Source organism: Ostrea edulis, chromosome 3, assembly GCF_947568905.1.
Source record: "Ostrea edulis chromosome 3, xbOstEdul1.1, whole genome shotgun sequence".
In the NCBI taxonomy this organism is placed as follows: Eukaryota; Metazoa; Mollusca; class Bivalvia; order Ostreida; family Ostreidae; genus Ostrea; species Ostrea edulis.
This window is the reverse complement of record NC_079166.1, coordinates 3,082,126-3,097,578: the sequence shown is the minus strand read 5'-3', so window position 1 is coordinate 3,097,578 and position 15,453 is coordinate 3,082,126. Positions and strand designations below refer to the sequence as shown.

Below are 15,453 nucleotides of genomic sequence, written 5' to 3'. Positions count from 1 at the left end.
TACCTCTACACAATAATGACTAACATCAGGATGTTTCATCCTCACTATCACGTGCAAATGAGGTTACAAATCATATCAAGGGCATAAAGGCGACTCGGAAAAACTACAGATTGATGTGCTCGATAAATCCATTTCGATTGTCCTCAAATTAAGGACAATTTTACATGTGATGCGTGTCAGCTGCTTTCATCGTTTAAAGTCATATGCGAGTGACTAACCCATATCGTTTGACTATGAATGATACTGCAAGCGCAGAGCTGGTGAACGTAGAGAATTAATTCTCGCATACCTGCTGTGTTGTGCGCATGTAAACGTTGATCTTTCTCCGATTAAGAGGCTATCGTATGCTATCGTATATAATGCAGATAAGCCTCCAACCTTGAACTATTTATTGCGATTGTAAATTGCATTACAGCATGAGAAAAATATCCATGTCTTTTTGTTGCACGTAGGGTTATCAGTCGATATTTCTAACCTGCACCCTGATCACTGTGCAGTGCAATTCATTCGCCTGTGTCGGTATGGATACGAGAGGCGACGAATCTGTATGAAATTGCATTGTACCCAACGGTTTAAGGTAAAGGTTTGAAACATGGACTGATCACCAAGACACGAGAGGAGAAAATGCTAATTATCATCATGCCACACACCATAAAAATTCCTCATTTTGAGCTATTGGTGATTTATTTCTTTATTTTGAGCTATTCAGTTTTCATGCTTTCTGTCCTTCGTAACAGTATACAAACTACAAGTGATGTTTTTCTCCAAAGTGTGAAGAAATCTAGCATGAATTAGCTATAAAGCATTTTGCCACAATAAAAAGGGTAAATAATAAACAAAAGTCTTGGAGTCAGCAAACAGATGGATGAACCTACACATCAAAAGGAGAAATTATCGTTTATTTTTTTCTTTGTATACCTGCCATAGTACAGTCAAATATGTAAGGTCAGTGACTTGTCTGGTTAACATAATTATTATTACTAGTAAACTATGCTGTGTCTTTAGAGTGATCCATACAGGATCATATGGTTTAAAATTTGTCACCGGGATTACAGTCATTTTTATACTCCAAAAATTTATTTATCATGCCAAATACTTCAATTTATTTTTTAAAAACGCCCATAACACCTGACTCTGTCCACCATATTCCTTTACGATGGTCAGATCCTCAAAGCCTGCATAATTACATGTATCTCCATTGAATACATATAATATTACGAAATGTAGGTGTTAATATTAAATAGTTTTTTTTTTTTTTTTTTTGCATCAAAACTTATCAATGGGCATGCTGTAGAATACTTTATAACAAATGTACTTCAAGATGAAAAAAAATTAAGTAGCTTAACAAGAATTTTTTTCCTAAGGGGTTTGAATAATAATTGACAAAATGGATTTAAGCCTCAGATTCTTTTACGGAATTACAACAAACTTATAAATAAAATTTCTCTATTTTCAAATATTTCTGTACAAAATGGGAATCAGAATATGCAAAACCTATATAATTAGCAACACTGCTAGCTGAATTCAGTCAAGTTAATCAAATTATTAGCGGGTATTTGTTTCAATTCTTTTCACACATTGATTAAAAACTTGCTCTAGAAGCATCATGCAGGTACATAACTATCAATAAATACTCCACAATCAGGAAACTCTCAAACTTGCCCTAATTTCGTCAAATACTTGGAACTATTTATCAAAATAGAGTTTTAAAAAATGTCATAGCAAGTGTCTTTAGTAACAGCAGGAATATGAATTCCTGAATACATGTTTAACACACCTTAACCATTCTATATACAATAGTGCTACAGTATATATCTAATTTAAAATCATTAATCTTGGAAATTAAAAACTCCTTGATTTTCAATTCCTTTTTAAATTGAAGTAAAATATGATACACACCAAACTTAACACATGTGCTATCAGACATCTGAGAGATATAGCATTCTGCAGGTTTTAACAACCTAATGCAAATTTAATTATAATGTAAAAAATAAAGAAATAATGAATTTTAAAAGTATAATGATACTTACATGTTTTAAATGAAATTTCTGGGTCTCCATTTGCATATTCCTTGATTAAGTACACATATATTATGCCAAACGTGTTGAGGATGCTGAATGCAGTGCCATTTGTTAGGAGTGATGTGATACACACAACCCAGCCCCACCCCCCATCTGGGGGAACAAACTCCTCCTCTTGAGGTCCTTTTCTAAGAGCCTGATCTGAATCCGTAGCACTGACAAATTTCGAAGTGTATTCTATATCAATCCTGGACAGTTCCTTCTTCTCGTCGTCTTTGGCCATTTTTAATTGTTTTCTGCAACAAATCAGAACATTTATAAACTTATTCATAAGAATTAAGAAAAAAATCTGAAAAATTCATGAATTTCCCTGTTTTGCATTATATATACATTGTGTATATTGGAAAGATTTATCTAAAATCCACATGAAGACAATAATTCAAATCATTCATCCATAAAAATAATCATATTTAAATAAACTTTACACAGAAACATTTATGAAACTTTCAATGTGGGTAGAGAAAGTAACATAAATTATGCAAATCAGAGCGTTAAGGAAAACAACAATCAAATCCGACCTGTAAAAGAATTGAAATGTGTGTTCAACAGCTGATTGCCTCGAATGGGTTCATGCTTTTTGCTTGGTTCTCAGGTAGACCTGGAGTAAGAGCTTAGTCTACATACCTGGCTGTACAAACAGAAGATACCAGTGACACTTCTGTGTCAAGTATCAGTGTATGTATGAATGATAATGTACAATACTAGTAGTTAGTACAAGTAAATTACAGCTGTACTGCAAAAACATCATCAATACTGCTAACCATCATCAGTGTATTCATGTATTGATGAAGCAAAAACACTACAAATATAACATTAGTGTTCTGATAGTGTACTGCTAAAACACTACAAATATAACATTAGTGTTCTGATGGTGTACTACTAAAACACTACAAATATAACATTAGTGTTCTGATGGTGTACTGCTAAACACTACAAATATAACATTAGTGTTCTGATGGTGTACTGCTAAACACTACAAATATAACATTAGTGTTCTGATGGTGTACTACTAAAACACTACAAATATAACATTAGTGTTCTGATAGTGTACTGCTAAAACACTACAAATATAACATTAGTGTTCTGATAGTGTACTGCTAAAACACTACAAATATAACATTAGTGTTCTGATGGTGTACTACTAAAACACTACAAATATAACATTAGTGTTCTGATAGTGTACTGCTAAAACACTACAAATATATGACATTAGTGTTGCATAATAAATGTATAACAGAAAAAAAGGATTTAATATGTTTGTGTCTTGGGTCATTTCTTTTAACACATTATCTTAAAATTCACAAACAGCTGTAATCACAACTCAGTATTGATTAATTGAATCATGTGAAACATTTATATATATATACAAGTTACAGCTAATCATATTCATTAATAAAACTGTCACACAACATTGACCATTAAACAGTCCATACATCCTCCGTGAACGGGTATTGTACATTAAGTGTATGTGATTATTTAGTATTAGGCCTCTATAATTATTCAGCATACCTGTATTAATTTTAATTTTAGCTCCACTACTTTAAAAATTCCAGTATGTACATTTTGTACAGACATAAGCCTCAATGTTACTCTTATTTCTATGTCAACAGTTTCAAAGTCCATTTAAAAACTACAACTACATGTATATGAGTGAACTGTTGAGAAATGATTTTTTTTTAATACAATGAAAACAATACAATAAGTAAATACACCTTTTTCTAAATTTCAGATTACAATAACTACAACCTAGCAGTAAAATTGTTCAGGAAAACATTGGGATCCGTGCAATTTTTCTTCTTTTTCCCCCTAGAGCCGCTGCATATTTGTTCAGCTAACCACAACTGTCTGGCTGCAGTTATGAATAATAATTAAGAAATTTATAAAAAAAAAAAAAAAAATTTAAAAATCCTTTTCTGCATAGAATGTAGTTGGTATACATATTTAATATGTGTATATGATATATTTTTCATTTACAGACCTTTAAAAGATATCGATGAGACAGCTATTATCCATTACTATAAAAAAAAAGATATTTGATTTTTCTTTCAGAAGCTAGATTTATACATGTAGATATAATATCTAGAGCATGCACTGTAAATGAGAAAGGAATCTCTCATATGTATTTATAGACCTGGGAAAGGAATCTCTCATATGTATTTATAGACCTGGCTGTGTTATATACCTGGACATTAATTTTACAAGAAAAACTTTCCACCAGTTTTACCAAGCATGAATATGATGCAAAACAATGTAAAAATGTGAGCAAGGAGAAGACTGGAGCTTTAAACATCGCTACTTCAGTTTCTGAAATTCTTGATATTACCTTTAATTTTCCCTGTACTCATGATCCTTTTATCAAAACATAGAACAACACAAAACAAATATGGCTTTGTTGTTGTTGTTTTTTTGTTTTTTTTAATTTTTTTTTTATAAATTTCAATATATATGTACCTTTTTAAAATATATTAAATAATGACTGAATTCATCTCTCTCTCTCTCTCTCTCTCTCTCTCAGAAAATAATATATACATATACCATTGATAGTTTCTTATAAACATTTTGTACAAGTTTCTTTGCAGATGTATGTATATATATACTGTATGTATGTTTAAAAAAAAAAAAAATATATAAAAAAAAAAAATGGCTTAGTTATGAATATACATGTATGTACATGTATGTATATATCTCAAAGTTATAATGACCAAATCTCCATAATTTTAATTATAATCTAATGTCTTAACATTAAAGAGCTCCACCCACTCATGACAGAATACATTTCCATGCCTTTTTAAGAAGTTATTTTATTTTTACCAATTTAAGAGTAATTCAAGTGACAGCTTCATTGTGATCCGAGTTCTCCGAGAACATGATCCGAGTTCTCCAAGAACATGATCCGAGTTCTCTAAGAACATGATCTGCGTTCTCCAAGAAACAATTCTGTGCCTACCTACCTGTCCAGATTTATACTGTAGAAGTTAGGTCTATATGGACCATAGATATCGGTTTGGGTAGCTCAGTGGTAAGAGCACTTGACTAGTAATATAGGGGTCCCGAGTTCGATTTCCAGTCCAGTCACAAATTTCTGATTTCTTTTGGCATATGGTGCCATAGGTGAAAATGCCTGGATAGATGTATGAAGGTGTACAATTATTTAGGGCAGGAGGAATGTGGTGGTCAGAAAGGTTCGGTCGCTGATGGCTATTGAATGGTTTAGTTGCTAGAGCACCTGATTGGAGATTCGGGGAGCCATCAAAACTAATTGACATCAGTCCTTATATGAACTTGATGATTTATCCCAGTATTCTTAGGAAATAAGTAAAAGAAATAAATAAATACATAATCATATCAATTGGTGTGACCAAATTTTCTTACCCCCCCCCCCCCCCCCCCCCCCCCAAGGGGGCTCCCCTCTTATATGGTGGGGTTTTATGTGTGTATGTGGAAAGGATGAATAAACAACTGTGCACAAAGCCAATCATTGATACCGGTAAGGTTACAATATTGAAAATCAGAATACACTTTATGTACCACTGAATAGCAATACTATTATATTTATATGCATTCATCTTGACTATATATGTCATGTGCAAATTTTATAAAAATAAATAATATGGTACAAGCATTTAATAAGGACAAATGTGACGTGTCGTTTCTCAATAATATGATTTTTCATCACATTTCATTTGCATTCTATCTCATTTCTATAAAAATTCTTAGATTATATTACCATGTCTGTTTTAGAGTTAGCATATTTTGATAGTTCCTGGTTGTTGCAAGTAGAAATATATTCAATCTAATTATTAAAATTAGACCTTCCATCCGCTCCCCAGTTTTCATATCGTAGGGGATGGAAGATCTAATTTTAATTAGATTGAAATATATATTTAGTTTACTCTTAAATGGACATTACTGTAGCTAAAGCAGAAATTAAAATATTTTGAACAATCGGGTATTGAATTTAACCTGGAACCATTGCATAAATTACTCAATTAATGATCTAACCACTGAGCTACCCAGGCTAATTATATACAAAGTCTGACAATATCATTACAATAGAAAATTAATTTTTAACCTATTTTAGAATTTCCATATCAAGATGAAAAAATAATTTTAAAGAAAATGTAAGAAACATCATGCATGTCCTTAAAATTACAAAACTTGAATCTCAAAATAAATTGGTACATTACATACGGAAGTAATTCATTGGATTTTGTAAGTGTGTGTGTGTATGTGTGGTTTGTTTTGTTTTTTCTTTGGATTTTTTAGTTAAGTTTTTTTTTTTTGGTTTTTGGTTTTTGGTTTTTTTTATTTTAATTTTTCTTTTATGCTTTAATTAAAATGTTTCATATAGATTCTATATCATTAGAAAGAAAACAAGGTTTAAAAAGAAATGAATTACAAAGTAATCTTATATCATGCTTATGATTTTGAATATATACATAATGTCTTTGATCTTAATCGATTTTTCTGATGTACACAATGGAGCATGCAGTGTTACCGTGATATCCGTGGTGCACAATGTATCCCAACACTAAAGAGACGTCCTCGTGTGACCTAAATATAGCAGCTCTACGGTCGTCTGCTAGAACTTCAATGCATTCAGCGATCTCTCATCTTTATTCCGTTATATCGGAAAGGCAACGAGTCCTGGTGAAAACAAACACACAAATGAATAATTATGACCTATCCTAGGCTTCCAGCAGCTAAAACAGTCCTTTGTTCCCCTCATGACAAAAAAAATCTCAATAACCGCGAATCAGCTGATTCGTGAATCATGATTGTAAACAAAGCGTGCATACTTACATTTCAGAATGCAAAGGACGGGTATTTTAGCGCTGGTGACGAGCAATGAACATCGTGAAGGACAGGTTGTTAAATCAATGCGTTGTATGTAAATACTTGGCACCAAAGTGTTGCTTCCTCAGCATCTTGACCCACTTCTGAAGTTTGTTTTGGTTGGTAGTCCAGTGCTATATCACCGATCACAGAATTCAAAAGGCGCAAAATACAGGATACCGATCCCGACGGAAAAGTGAAAATGAAGTGATGTTGCATACATGCGACTCACTGAATTTGTTCTGTTGCGTTATCAACACTATTTTCTGACCTTTGTTTAACCCTTCGTCATGTGTCATAAATAATTCATAAAGCCAGGATAGGGAGGTGTATTTGCTGAAATATAAATCAGAGCTTAGAAAAATTAGTAAGTTAAAGGCAAGTGCAATCACCAGGTCATTTGACAGAATTTTCTGAATTACATTAAGATGAACAGCCGATACAAATAATGATACTGGACTGAAATGAGAGCATAGAGTGTCCCCCAAAATCTGTACAATGTTGGAACAACGCCAAGGATGTTGTTTATGAAGTTGAAATTCAATAAGTCTGTTATTTCTAAATATCTCTCTCTCTCTCTCTCTCTCTCTCTCTCTCTCTCTCTCTCTCTCTCTCTCAAAATTAAAGCAAGATGTTCCATTAAAAACCTTCATATCATTACAATAATTTCACTATTTTGACAATTTGCAGGTGAAGGAAAACAATTATCAATTTATATATTTGAAGTTTTTTCTCAAAAAAAAAAATGAGAGAAAAGAAATAATGATAATAAAAATAGAGTGTCTGGGTATAGGGGAACTTTTCTTCCTGTCAAGGTTTGGATGGCAGTGTTAAGGATGATATCTTAAATCAACAAATTAGCTGGATTTCGTACGAAATTACTTAAATCAAAATTACTTCTAATCTAGTAAGTTTCTGTATATGAAGGTACACCTAGGGGTGGTGTAGTAGGGACCCCCATTACTATTCTTATTACAGACAAAATTCCCGGTTCCTGTACATGTGCATCAGTGTATATGTCAAAACTACAGAGGTGGGAAAAGGGTACACATTTGTACAGCTTTAATATACACCAGAGGTGGGATCAGGTGCCTAGGAGGAATAAGCCTCCCCTGCCGACCGTGAGCCCCATATCTTGATCATGTAAACGGAGTTATCTGTAGTCAAAATCAGTGTAGTTTTACTTTGAGTAATTTGGCATGAAATCCAACTAATCTGATGATTGATTTAAAATAACCTCAACCTCTCTCTCTCTCTCTCTCTCTCTCTCTCTCTCTCTCCACTTACAATAACACAACGTGGGAGCATGGCATCTTCCCAAGTCAAGGGTTTAAGGGTTTCTGATCCGCTTCGCTCCACATACATGTAGGGGCGGAGCGGATCAGAAACCCTTGACTTGGGAAGGTGGAAGCATGGGTTTGGTTTCCAGTTGTGATCGGGGGGGGGGGGGGGGGGGGTCGGCGCCTTTTGGACGCTAGCTCTATATGCAGTGATATACATGACTTAAGAATGGACTGCAAGCTTTTTCTTTGTATTTACTCAACATTTTGACAAGAGGGGAAACATCATAAAATAGTACAAACAAATACATTTCGAAGCATCTGTTTACATCGATATATTCTGCCTTCAAATCCATTCACTAAATATACAAATGTGCTGTAGAAAAGTTCCCTATCCGGTAGATTTTTAGGAGGGGGGATTTCTTTCTTAAATGACTTGATAATTCGTCTTTAAAAACTGTTGCAATAATATACATCTAGATATAATTCAATATTTTACTTGTTACACGCAATTTGATTGGTTCGTTTCACTTGATCAACATGGTTTATATTGTATAAACAAAGTTAGAATCAGGTCCTTTTGACCCGCTCAAGTGTAGTATATCAGCGATATACGTGAGCGAATCAAAGGATCTAATCTTAATTAGATTTTATTTACATGTATATTTACGATTCAGTCACTAGCATACGATCAAACCTTTGATTTTCAAAACCAAAGTGTTCAAAACTACGACGAATAGACATACCCCATGTAATCTGTCTCGATAAAACTGAATACCCATTTCAGTATTTCACCACCGACCATTAGGTATGAATATATCATGTAAATATTAAGAAATTTAAAAATCACACCTGTGGCAAACATGATACACTATAAAGCAGCAGGTAAATCTAACTGTTTAGTGTGTCAAAGCAGTAATTACTTTAAGTCTGTCTGCTCAAATTTACAAAACAAAAGTAATATTAGAAAGGTTATCTTTACATGTTTTTATTATCATTATTATTATTATTATTATTATTTAGAGCAAGGATATATTCAAGGTATAGACACGAGTTCTCGCTCTTTGATCCAAACAATTTCAAATAAACCAAATTTCTGTTATGATATTAGTCCTGTGATATTCGGGCATAACTTTCCCAACCTCCGTTAAAATTTCCTTTCTGTCAAAATTTTACTATATAGGTATTCGTATTGCATATAATGCATATTCAAGTGGGTATCCAAACAAACCGTCAAAATATGTTGCAAATTCTATATCTAAGAAAGGTATTACTATCTAACATGAAGTGCATGGAACCCTCATACCATCCATGATCAAGCATCGTGTTTTGCAGATAAAATACCTTATAAATCGTATATTAAGTATGGTAAATAGTAAAAAGGCTAGATATTGCAGAATCTGTCAAATCATCAGTAGCGATTCAAGAGTATAGGCCATTGCACATGCACCAACTGAATGGCAAAGTGATGAGGAGCACAATGACACATATAACAAACTCTGTCATCTCTCCAAAAGAAATCACTTAGCGGCACATTATTATCCATGGCTTGTGGCATTGGCAGTTCATCAAAACATGCCACCACCCCCACCCCCTCCTTACCCAGGCACCTTACTGTCCATACCCCACGTCTATCCAACAAATCTCGTAAGCGCCGAGTATAGGCCTAAATTTAAAGCCCTTCACCGGTCTTGGTGACGTCTCCATATGAGGCCGTTCGTTACACGCTGATTTTAACTACGGATTGCTCTGTTTACCCGATCGAGATACAGGGCTCACATTGGGTGTGACCGGTCGACAAAAAATGCTTATTTCCCTAAGGTACCCGATTTCATCTCCGGTATATCCATGGGTCCGTGTTCGACCAACTCTCAATTTTGTATAGAAGTTATGAGATTAATCCTTATTCGTTATCTTCACATTTTCGTATACCTTGGATCGCCTCATGCAGACGACAATTTACACCAAAGATACACCAACGTTCTTAAATTGGTAGTAAAATTACATCAATGTTTATACCCATAATTAAGATCTTTCAAAAATGTAACGCACTGTTTTTTGTAGAATGCAGCCAGTTTTGATTGATTGATTGATTGTATCTTACTTAAGGTAGTGATTGCATGAGTCATTGAAAATTAATGAATCTATGAATTTTTTTTATTTTTACATATTTTGTAGTTAACAGTATCTGTAACTCATTATGAAAGTATCATATATGGTTTTCACGGAAATTGTGACGCCACGGTTGTCATAGTAACCCCTCTTGTCTACTTTCCGTAATAAATGGTACAGGTATTTGAGGTGATGTTTAAAAATGATACAAAAGGGGTAAGGGATACAAATTTTATATCAAATTGAAGTTAAAGCCTTAAATGATATATGATTTGTATTAATATGTCCATTTATTTTCATATGAAGTAGAAGCAGGGCTGCTTATGAGCAATTTCGCAATTTTTAGAAGTCAATTATTCACCAAAGCAGACATAATTTCACCCCTTGAGGAATAAATAACCAATTATTTTTTTTAATTTTTAAATATGTTTTAACATATGTTAGGAGGAATTTTTGCTGAAAGTATCAATATTGGTTTTCAGGTTTACTATGGCGCTATGAGTACTATAGTTACCCCCTCCCCCTCCTTACATAAATGCTGCAGGTGATAATTACAATAGATATGCATCTTACATGCATTTATTTCAACTCATATTAAAACTATGAAAATGTTTTGATGTTTATTATTGAATTTATTCTACATAGAATGATAGTACTGTTGCTTTGGAGATATTTTTATCACTTTCTAGTTGAAATTATTTGTATATTCATGCTCTGTAAGCGTATGTTAAAAACGCGGGAAATATAACACGGTCGATGTAAGCTGTGCATTGTGACGTCGTATTATCTGCGACGTTTTTTCTCTCTTTTCAAACCAAGCGATTATCAAAAACAACAAAACTTTCATTATTTTTTAAATTATAAGAAATAACTGAACTAATTGAGAAAAACATAATAACAGCAAGTGTTGTTTTCGAAATTCACACTTTTTGATTTCTGTTAACATCCACATTACATGGTAGATTTCCTCGATTCCCCGACTCGGGGGCTCTTAGCTGACGATCTCAAAGTGGAGGATGGGAATATTTGTAGCAAAAGAAAGGTTTTAAATCTATATATAGTGTACTTAGGCAAGATATGATTAAAATTATTGATATTTTTTGTTCAAAATGACGCGTTTACATAACCCGTACGTGATTCCTTGGCCTAACAGTTTCCCTTGGATATTACATCCAGCATTTTAGATTTATGTGCATGTTATGAAATTTATAGCATTATATACTGTATCATAAATTTTAATAGTCCTAGTGGTTTGTGAATTAAATTTACGTTTTGTAAGACTGGAAATTAACCAGGGAGCGGGGGAGGGGGGGGGGGTATATGAATCATGGAGACGTAAACTATGACTATTATTTATAAGATAGGCCTTATTCAATAATTAAAACACAAGGGATTTTTCATTTGTATTTTATTTTACTTGTATATTTCTAAACATATTTTCACTTTATCCTGTGTTTGGTTATATCTGACAAGTCTTTGTTTCGATTGTCTCTCATTATTACTGATGCTTAGCGTTTGACGTATTCCGGAATCGGAAACGAAAATAATCTCTTTTTTTAGATAATACATGAATTAAACAAATTAAGCAACTTTCGGCAGCTCCCTGCTACAGAGTTGCGCATGCGCATTGTAACTTTTTCTTTCGCTTTGAATCCTGAACGGTAAACAAATTCAGTCATGATTGCGCTAGCTATTTTCTGTGTGGTATGTTCCTTTTTAATCATTTTTTAAATTAATATGTTGACGGTGCTACCGTTTGAGCGAGCGCAGCTTCATGTATGTACAGATTAAATTTTGTAATGTAAATATATAGTATGTGCATGTATAAAAATATATCCACATTTGGTATGGACCCCCCCCCCCCCCCTCCTTTTTTATACATGCACATACTATATATTTACATTAACTTCCAGTGCCCGTGATTTAAACAATATATCTATTGTAATGTTCATGCTTTGATCAGGTTCAATTTAAACAATATCTATTTGCCAAATAATCACATATATGGCAAGGAATAAGGACTCAGTTTTTAAGTGCTTCTTTTGTACCCAAGGTTACATGCTCTATATTCCTTTATACAAAAGTTACAGAAAGGGTACAGCACAAATCATGTAAATTGAAAGTAAGAATTACATGAGGTGGCTCTACATAACCTAGGGTACAATGGGTACAGAAGTTAAAATGGTCTGTTGGATGCAGCTGATTGGTCAAGAATGTAACATGTCCACGCCTTCGATTACCTATATAGCTATTGCTACCTGTGATTATGACCTCGTCCTATCTGAACAATCAATTACAATTGATTCTATCTATTATTTCTGCTGTGTGTACAGCATATATAGGGACAATCTTTAAAAATCTTCTTCTCAAGAACCATTGGGCCAAAGAAGTTCACATTTACATGAAAGCTTTCTGACATAGTGTAGATTCAAGTTTGCAAAAACCATGGCCCCCAGGGGAAGGTTTGGGGCCATAATAAGGACTACGGTTTTACATGCAAATAGATATGGAAAATCTTCTGATATGGACCAAGGTGACTCAGGTGAGCGATGTGGCCCATGGGCCTCTTGTTTTCTAAGAAAAGTTATAACCATGTATTATAAATTATTTTGCACCAGGAAGGTCTCAGGAATAAATCTGTTCTCTTACCTGACTGATGAGGCCCAAAGAGAACATTTAAATATCAGCATTTTCAAAAGTATATTTCTTATTTCAAAACAAGCATTAAGAAGCCAAAGAGGCACATCAGATTTGATGTATAGATGCACCTTTTAAAAAAACTTCTCTCTACTATAATACTCAGTATCAGTGAGTGAATGGAAGCATTAACTGAGAAGAAGATTCATTAAAATATTCAATATGATGTGGGTGTTGCAGTTGGGGTGGGAAAAGTTATAATGTAGCTGGAGGGGGGAAGCCCAACTCAATCATTTGAATTAAATATTGGTTATTAATCATCACAATGTTTGTTAAAATTGTGATTTTTTTTTTATTTGAATCATTCAAATAACAAAGAGAAAAGAAAAAGTGTTAATAAACCTTGTACATCTACTTCCAATTTCTTTTCCACCTATATTTTAGAGCTTTTCATTCCCACATGGGTCCAACACAAAACTAATTTTATTCACTTCATTAAAATACATATGTGGTCACTATTGTGTTTATACATGTATGTCTTAATTTATAAAAATATCACAGGCACTTAACATATTTTTCTTATCTAAATTTCGGTGTACTCTGCAACGTAAAGCTGGCGGGGGGGGGGGGGGGGGTTAAATACCACTGTGCTTAATTTGTCAAGGTATCTTAAACCACTTACACATTGGGTTAAAATTCCAAGCAAGTTAATACCTTTGTTACCTTGAGTAACACATTAAATATCATAACATTAAACTAACACGCAAAAGAGACGACTGATACGGGATTTGACCGTTTTCTTACTTGATTCTAGGCCTACTTTCACTTTGTGTGTGACGTCACAATTATGGTCACATGGTGTGCAGGGAGCTGCCTTTAGACTCGTTCGAATTAAACCACGTGATGTCATGCAATCACTACCTGCAGGTTGCACCACTCTATTAATTTTGCCTATATGTTCTTACCAAAATTACTCACCTTTGACCTGACCCTGCTGCCTTAAAGTAAACTTTTCAGAAGTTGTACTTTAACATCATGTAGTACAGTTCTTAATGAGCATTTTCATACCAAAAAATACATACCCATCCAGCAAGGTGTGAGAGTTTGTTTACATCGAAGTCAAGCACGTGCAAAATCAGCTGGTCAAAAGCCAAATCACCCACCTCTACAACAAAAATTCAAAAAAATATTTAAATCCTTCTTTCATGGTTTTTACTCACAAAATTTCAAACACAATACTTGAATTTACATCTCATAAAAAATTGGAGAGCCTACCTCATAAGGAAAGTCCCATAAAACATGCAAAGTTCCAGGAATTATTTTCTTTCGGCCATGATTCGACGTGAACCTCCACATAAATAGAGTGATGCAACCTGCAATAAAAATATGGTTTCTTTAAATTTCAATAAACTTCATAAAAAAGAAGTTGAATGATATGTGTGTGTGACTGTACATTCATTTTTTTGATTTCTGATCTTTATGAAGTGAAACAGGCCTTGGGTAAATGAGGTGTGTTTGGATGAAATTGAGTCCATTTTGAGCAATTCTGATAGAAAATGTGTGTGTGTGAAATTTGGATTTTTCGCCTATTTGTTTGTAATGGATGACAGTGATTTTTTTGTATATTGTTGTGGAAGGCCTTACCTTGTATATAGGAAAATTGTTGGTGATTTTGTGTGGTATACTTATATTTTATTGAGATTTGATGTGTAAAATTGCAATTGAAATGTGATGATGTTCTTGATTAAACTTATCAAATTTAATTAATGTGTTGTTCAATTCCTTTGAAATATAGTTGGTATCATGTAGAATTATCTTATCTTTAATTGTAATGGGAAGATGGAGAACATTACTCACTGCACCCAGCAAGGCATTCTGATTTTCCTGGACATGGTCAAGTCGAGCTGTCAAGGGGGGTCCTGTAGAAACAAGATAATACATATTGTCACTTTGGGAGATGTTAAGCATCCAAACATCAAACTCAATCATTAGACTTCAGATAACAGAAAGAGAAAGACAAAACTAGCATTACAGTCAAAAATTGGTAAAAATGAAGGGGAAAAGTAAGGCAAAAAGTGGATATTTCAGAGTAAAAGATGGCCGCCGCAGGGGGTCAGCCCACGGAGGATGGGAGAGAAGGGGAAAAGAGATTAAATACACCAGGAAACAGACTCTGGAGGAAGTCAGTAAAACGGGATCATGCATATTACAAGACCATGCAGACAGTAGGCAGCCTTTAAGCACCATCATGCAACTGCGGCCAAGGGGCACCTGTGACGAGACCAAAACTCCCTGCATCCCCGACAACGAGAAGAACACATACAGACTTTTTCTCATGGGAAAACTGTGTGAAATGTTCAACTTAGCTTACCACCAGCACAAACTAGAGAGCCCAAACTGCCCAACCAACCTTCAATTTGACTACCCAGCTGAACAACAAAAGGGAGTCTGCTGGGTAGAGAGCCTAAAGTGCAAGTACTGCACTTACCACAGCCAGAGTACCAAAC

General features: G+C 34.0%; 1 protein-coding gene across 2 annotated transcripts in view; it reads right to left on the bottom strand.

Moving 5' to 3' along the window:
- Positions 1-7,671, bottom strand: part of LOC125677167 (monocarboxylate transporter 10-like) — a 28,336-nt gene extending 20,665 nt beyond the window's left edge. Inside the window, exons 1-3 of one of the 2 annotated variants that reach the window (XM_056159753.1) lie at positions 6,885-7,671; positions 2,600-6,728; positions 2,031-2,317 (exon numbers count right to left, since the gene is read on the bottom strand). In XM_056159753.1, coding sequence (XP_056015728.1) covers positions 2,031-2,304 — 274 coding nt within the window. In that variant the 5' untranslated portion in view covers positions 2,305-2,317; positions 2,600-6,728; positions 6,885-7,671. The remainder of the gene's footprint in view (positions 1-2,030; positions 2,318-2,599; positions 6,729-6,884) is intronic. The other variant, XM_048915144.2, reaches the window with a different exon arrangement.
- Between the last annotated feature and the right edge of the window lie 7,782 nt (positions 7,672-15,453).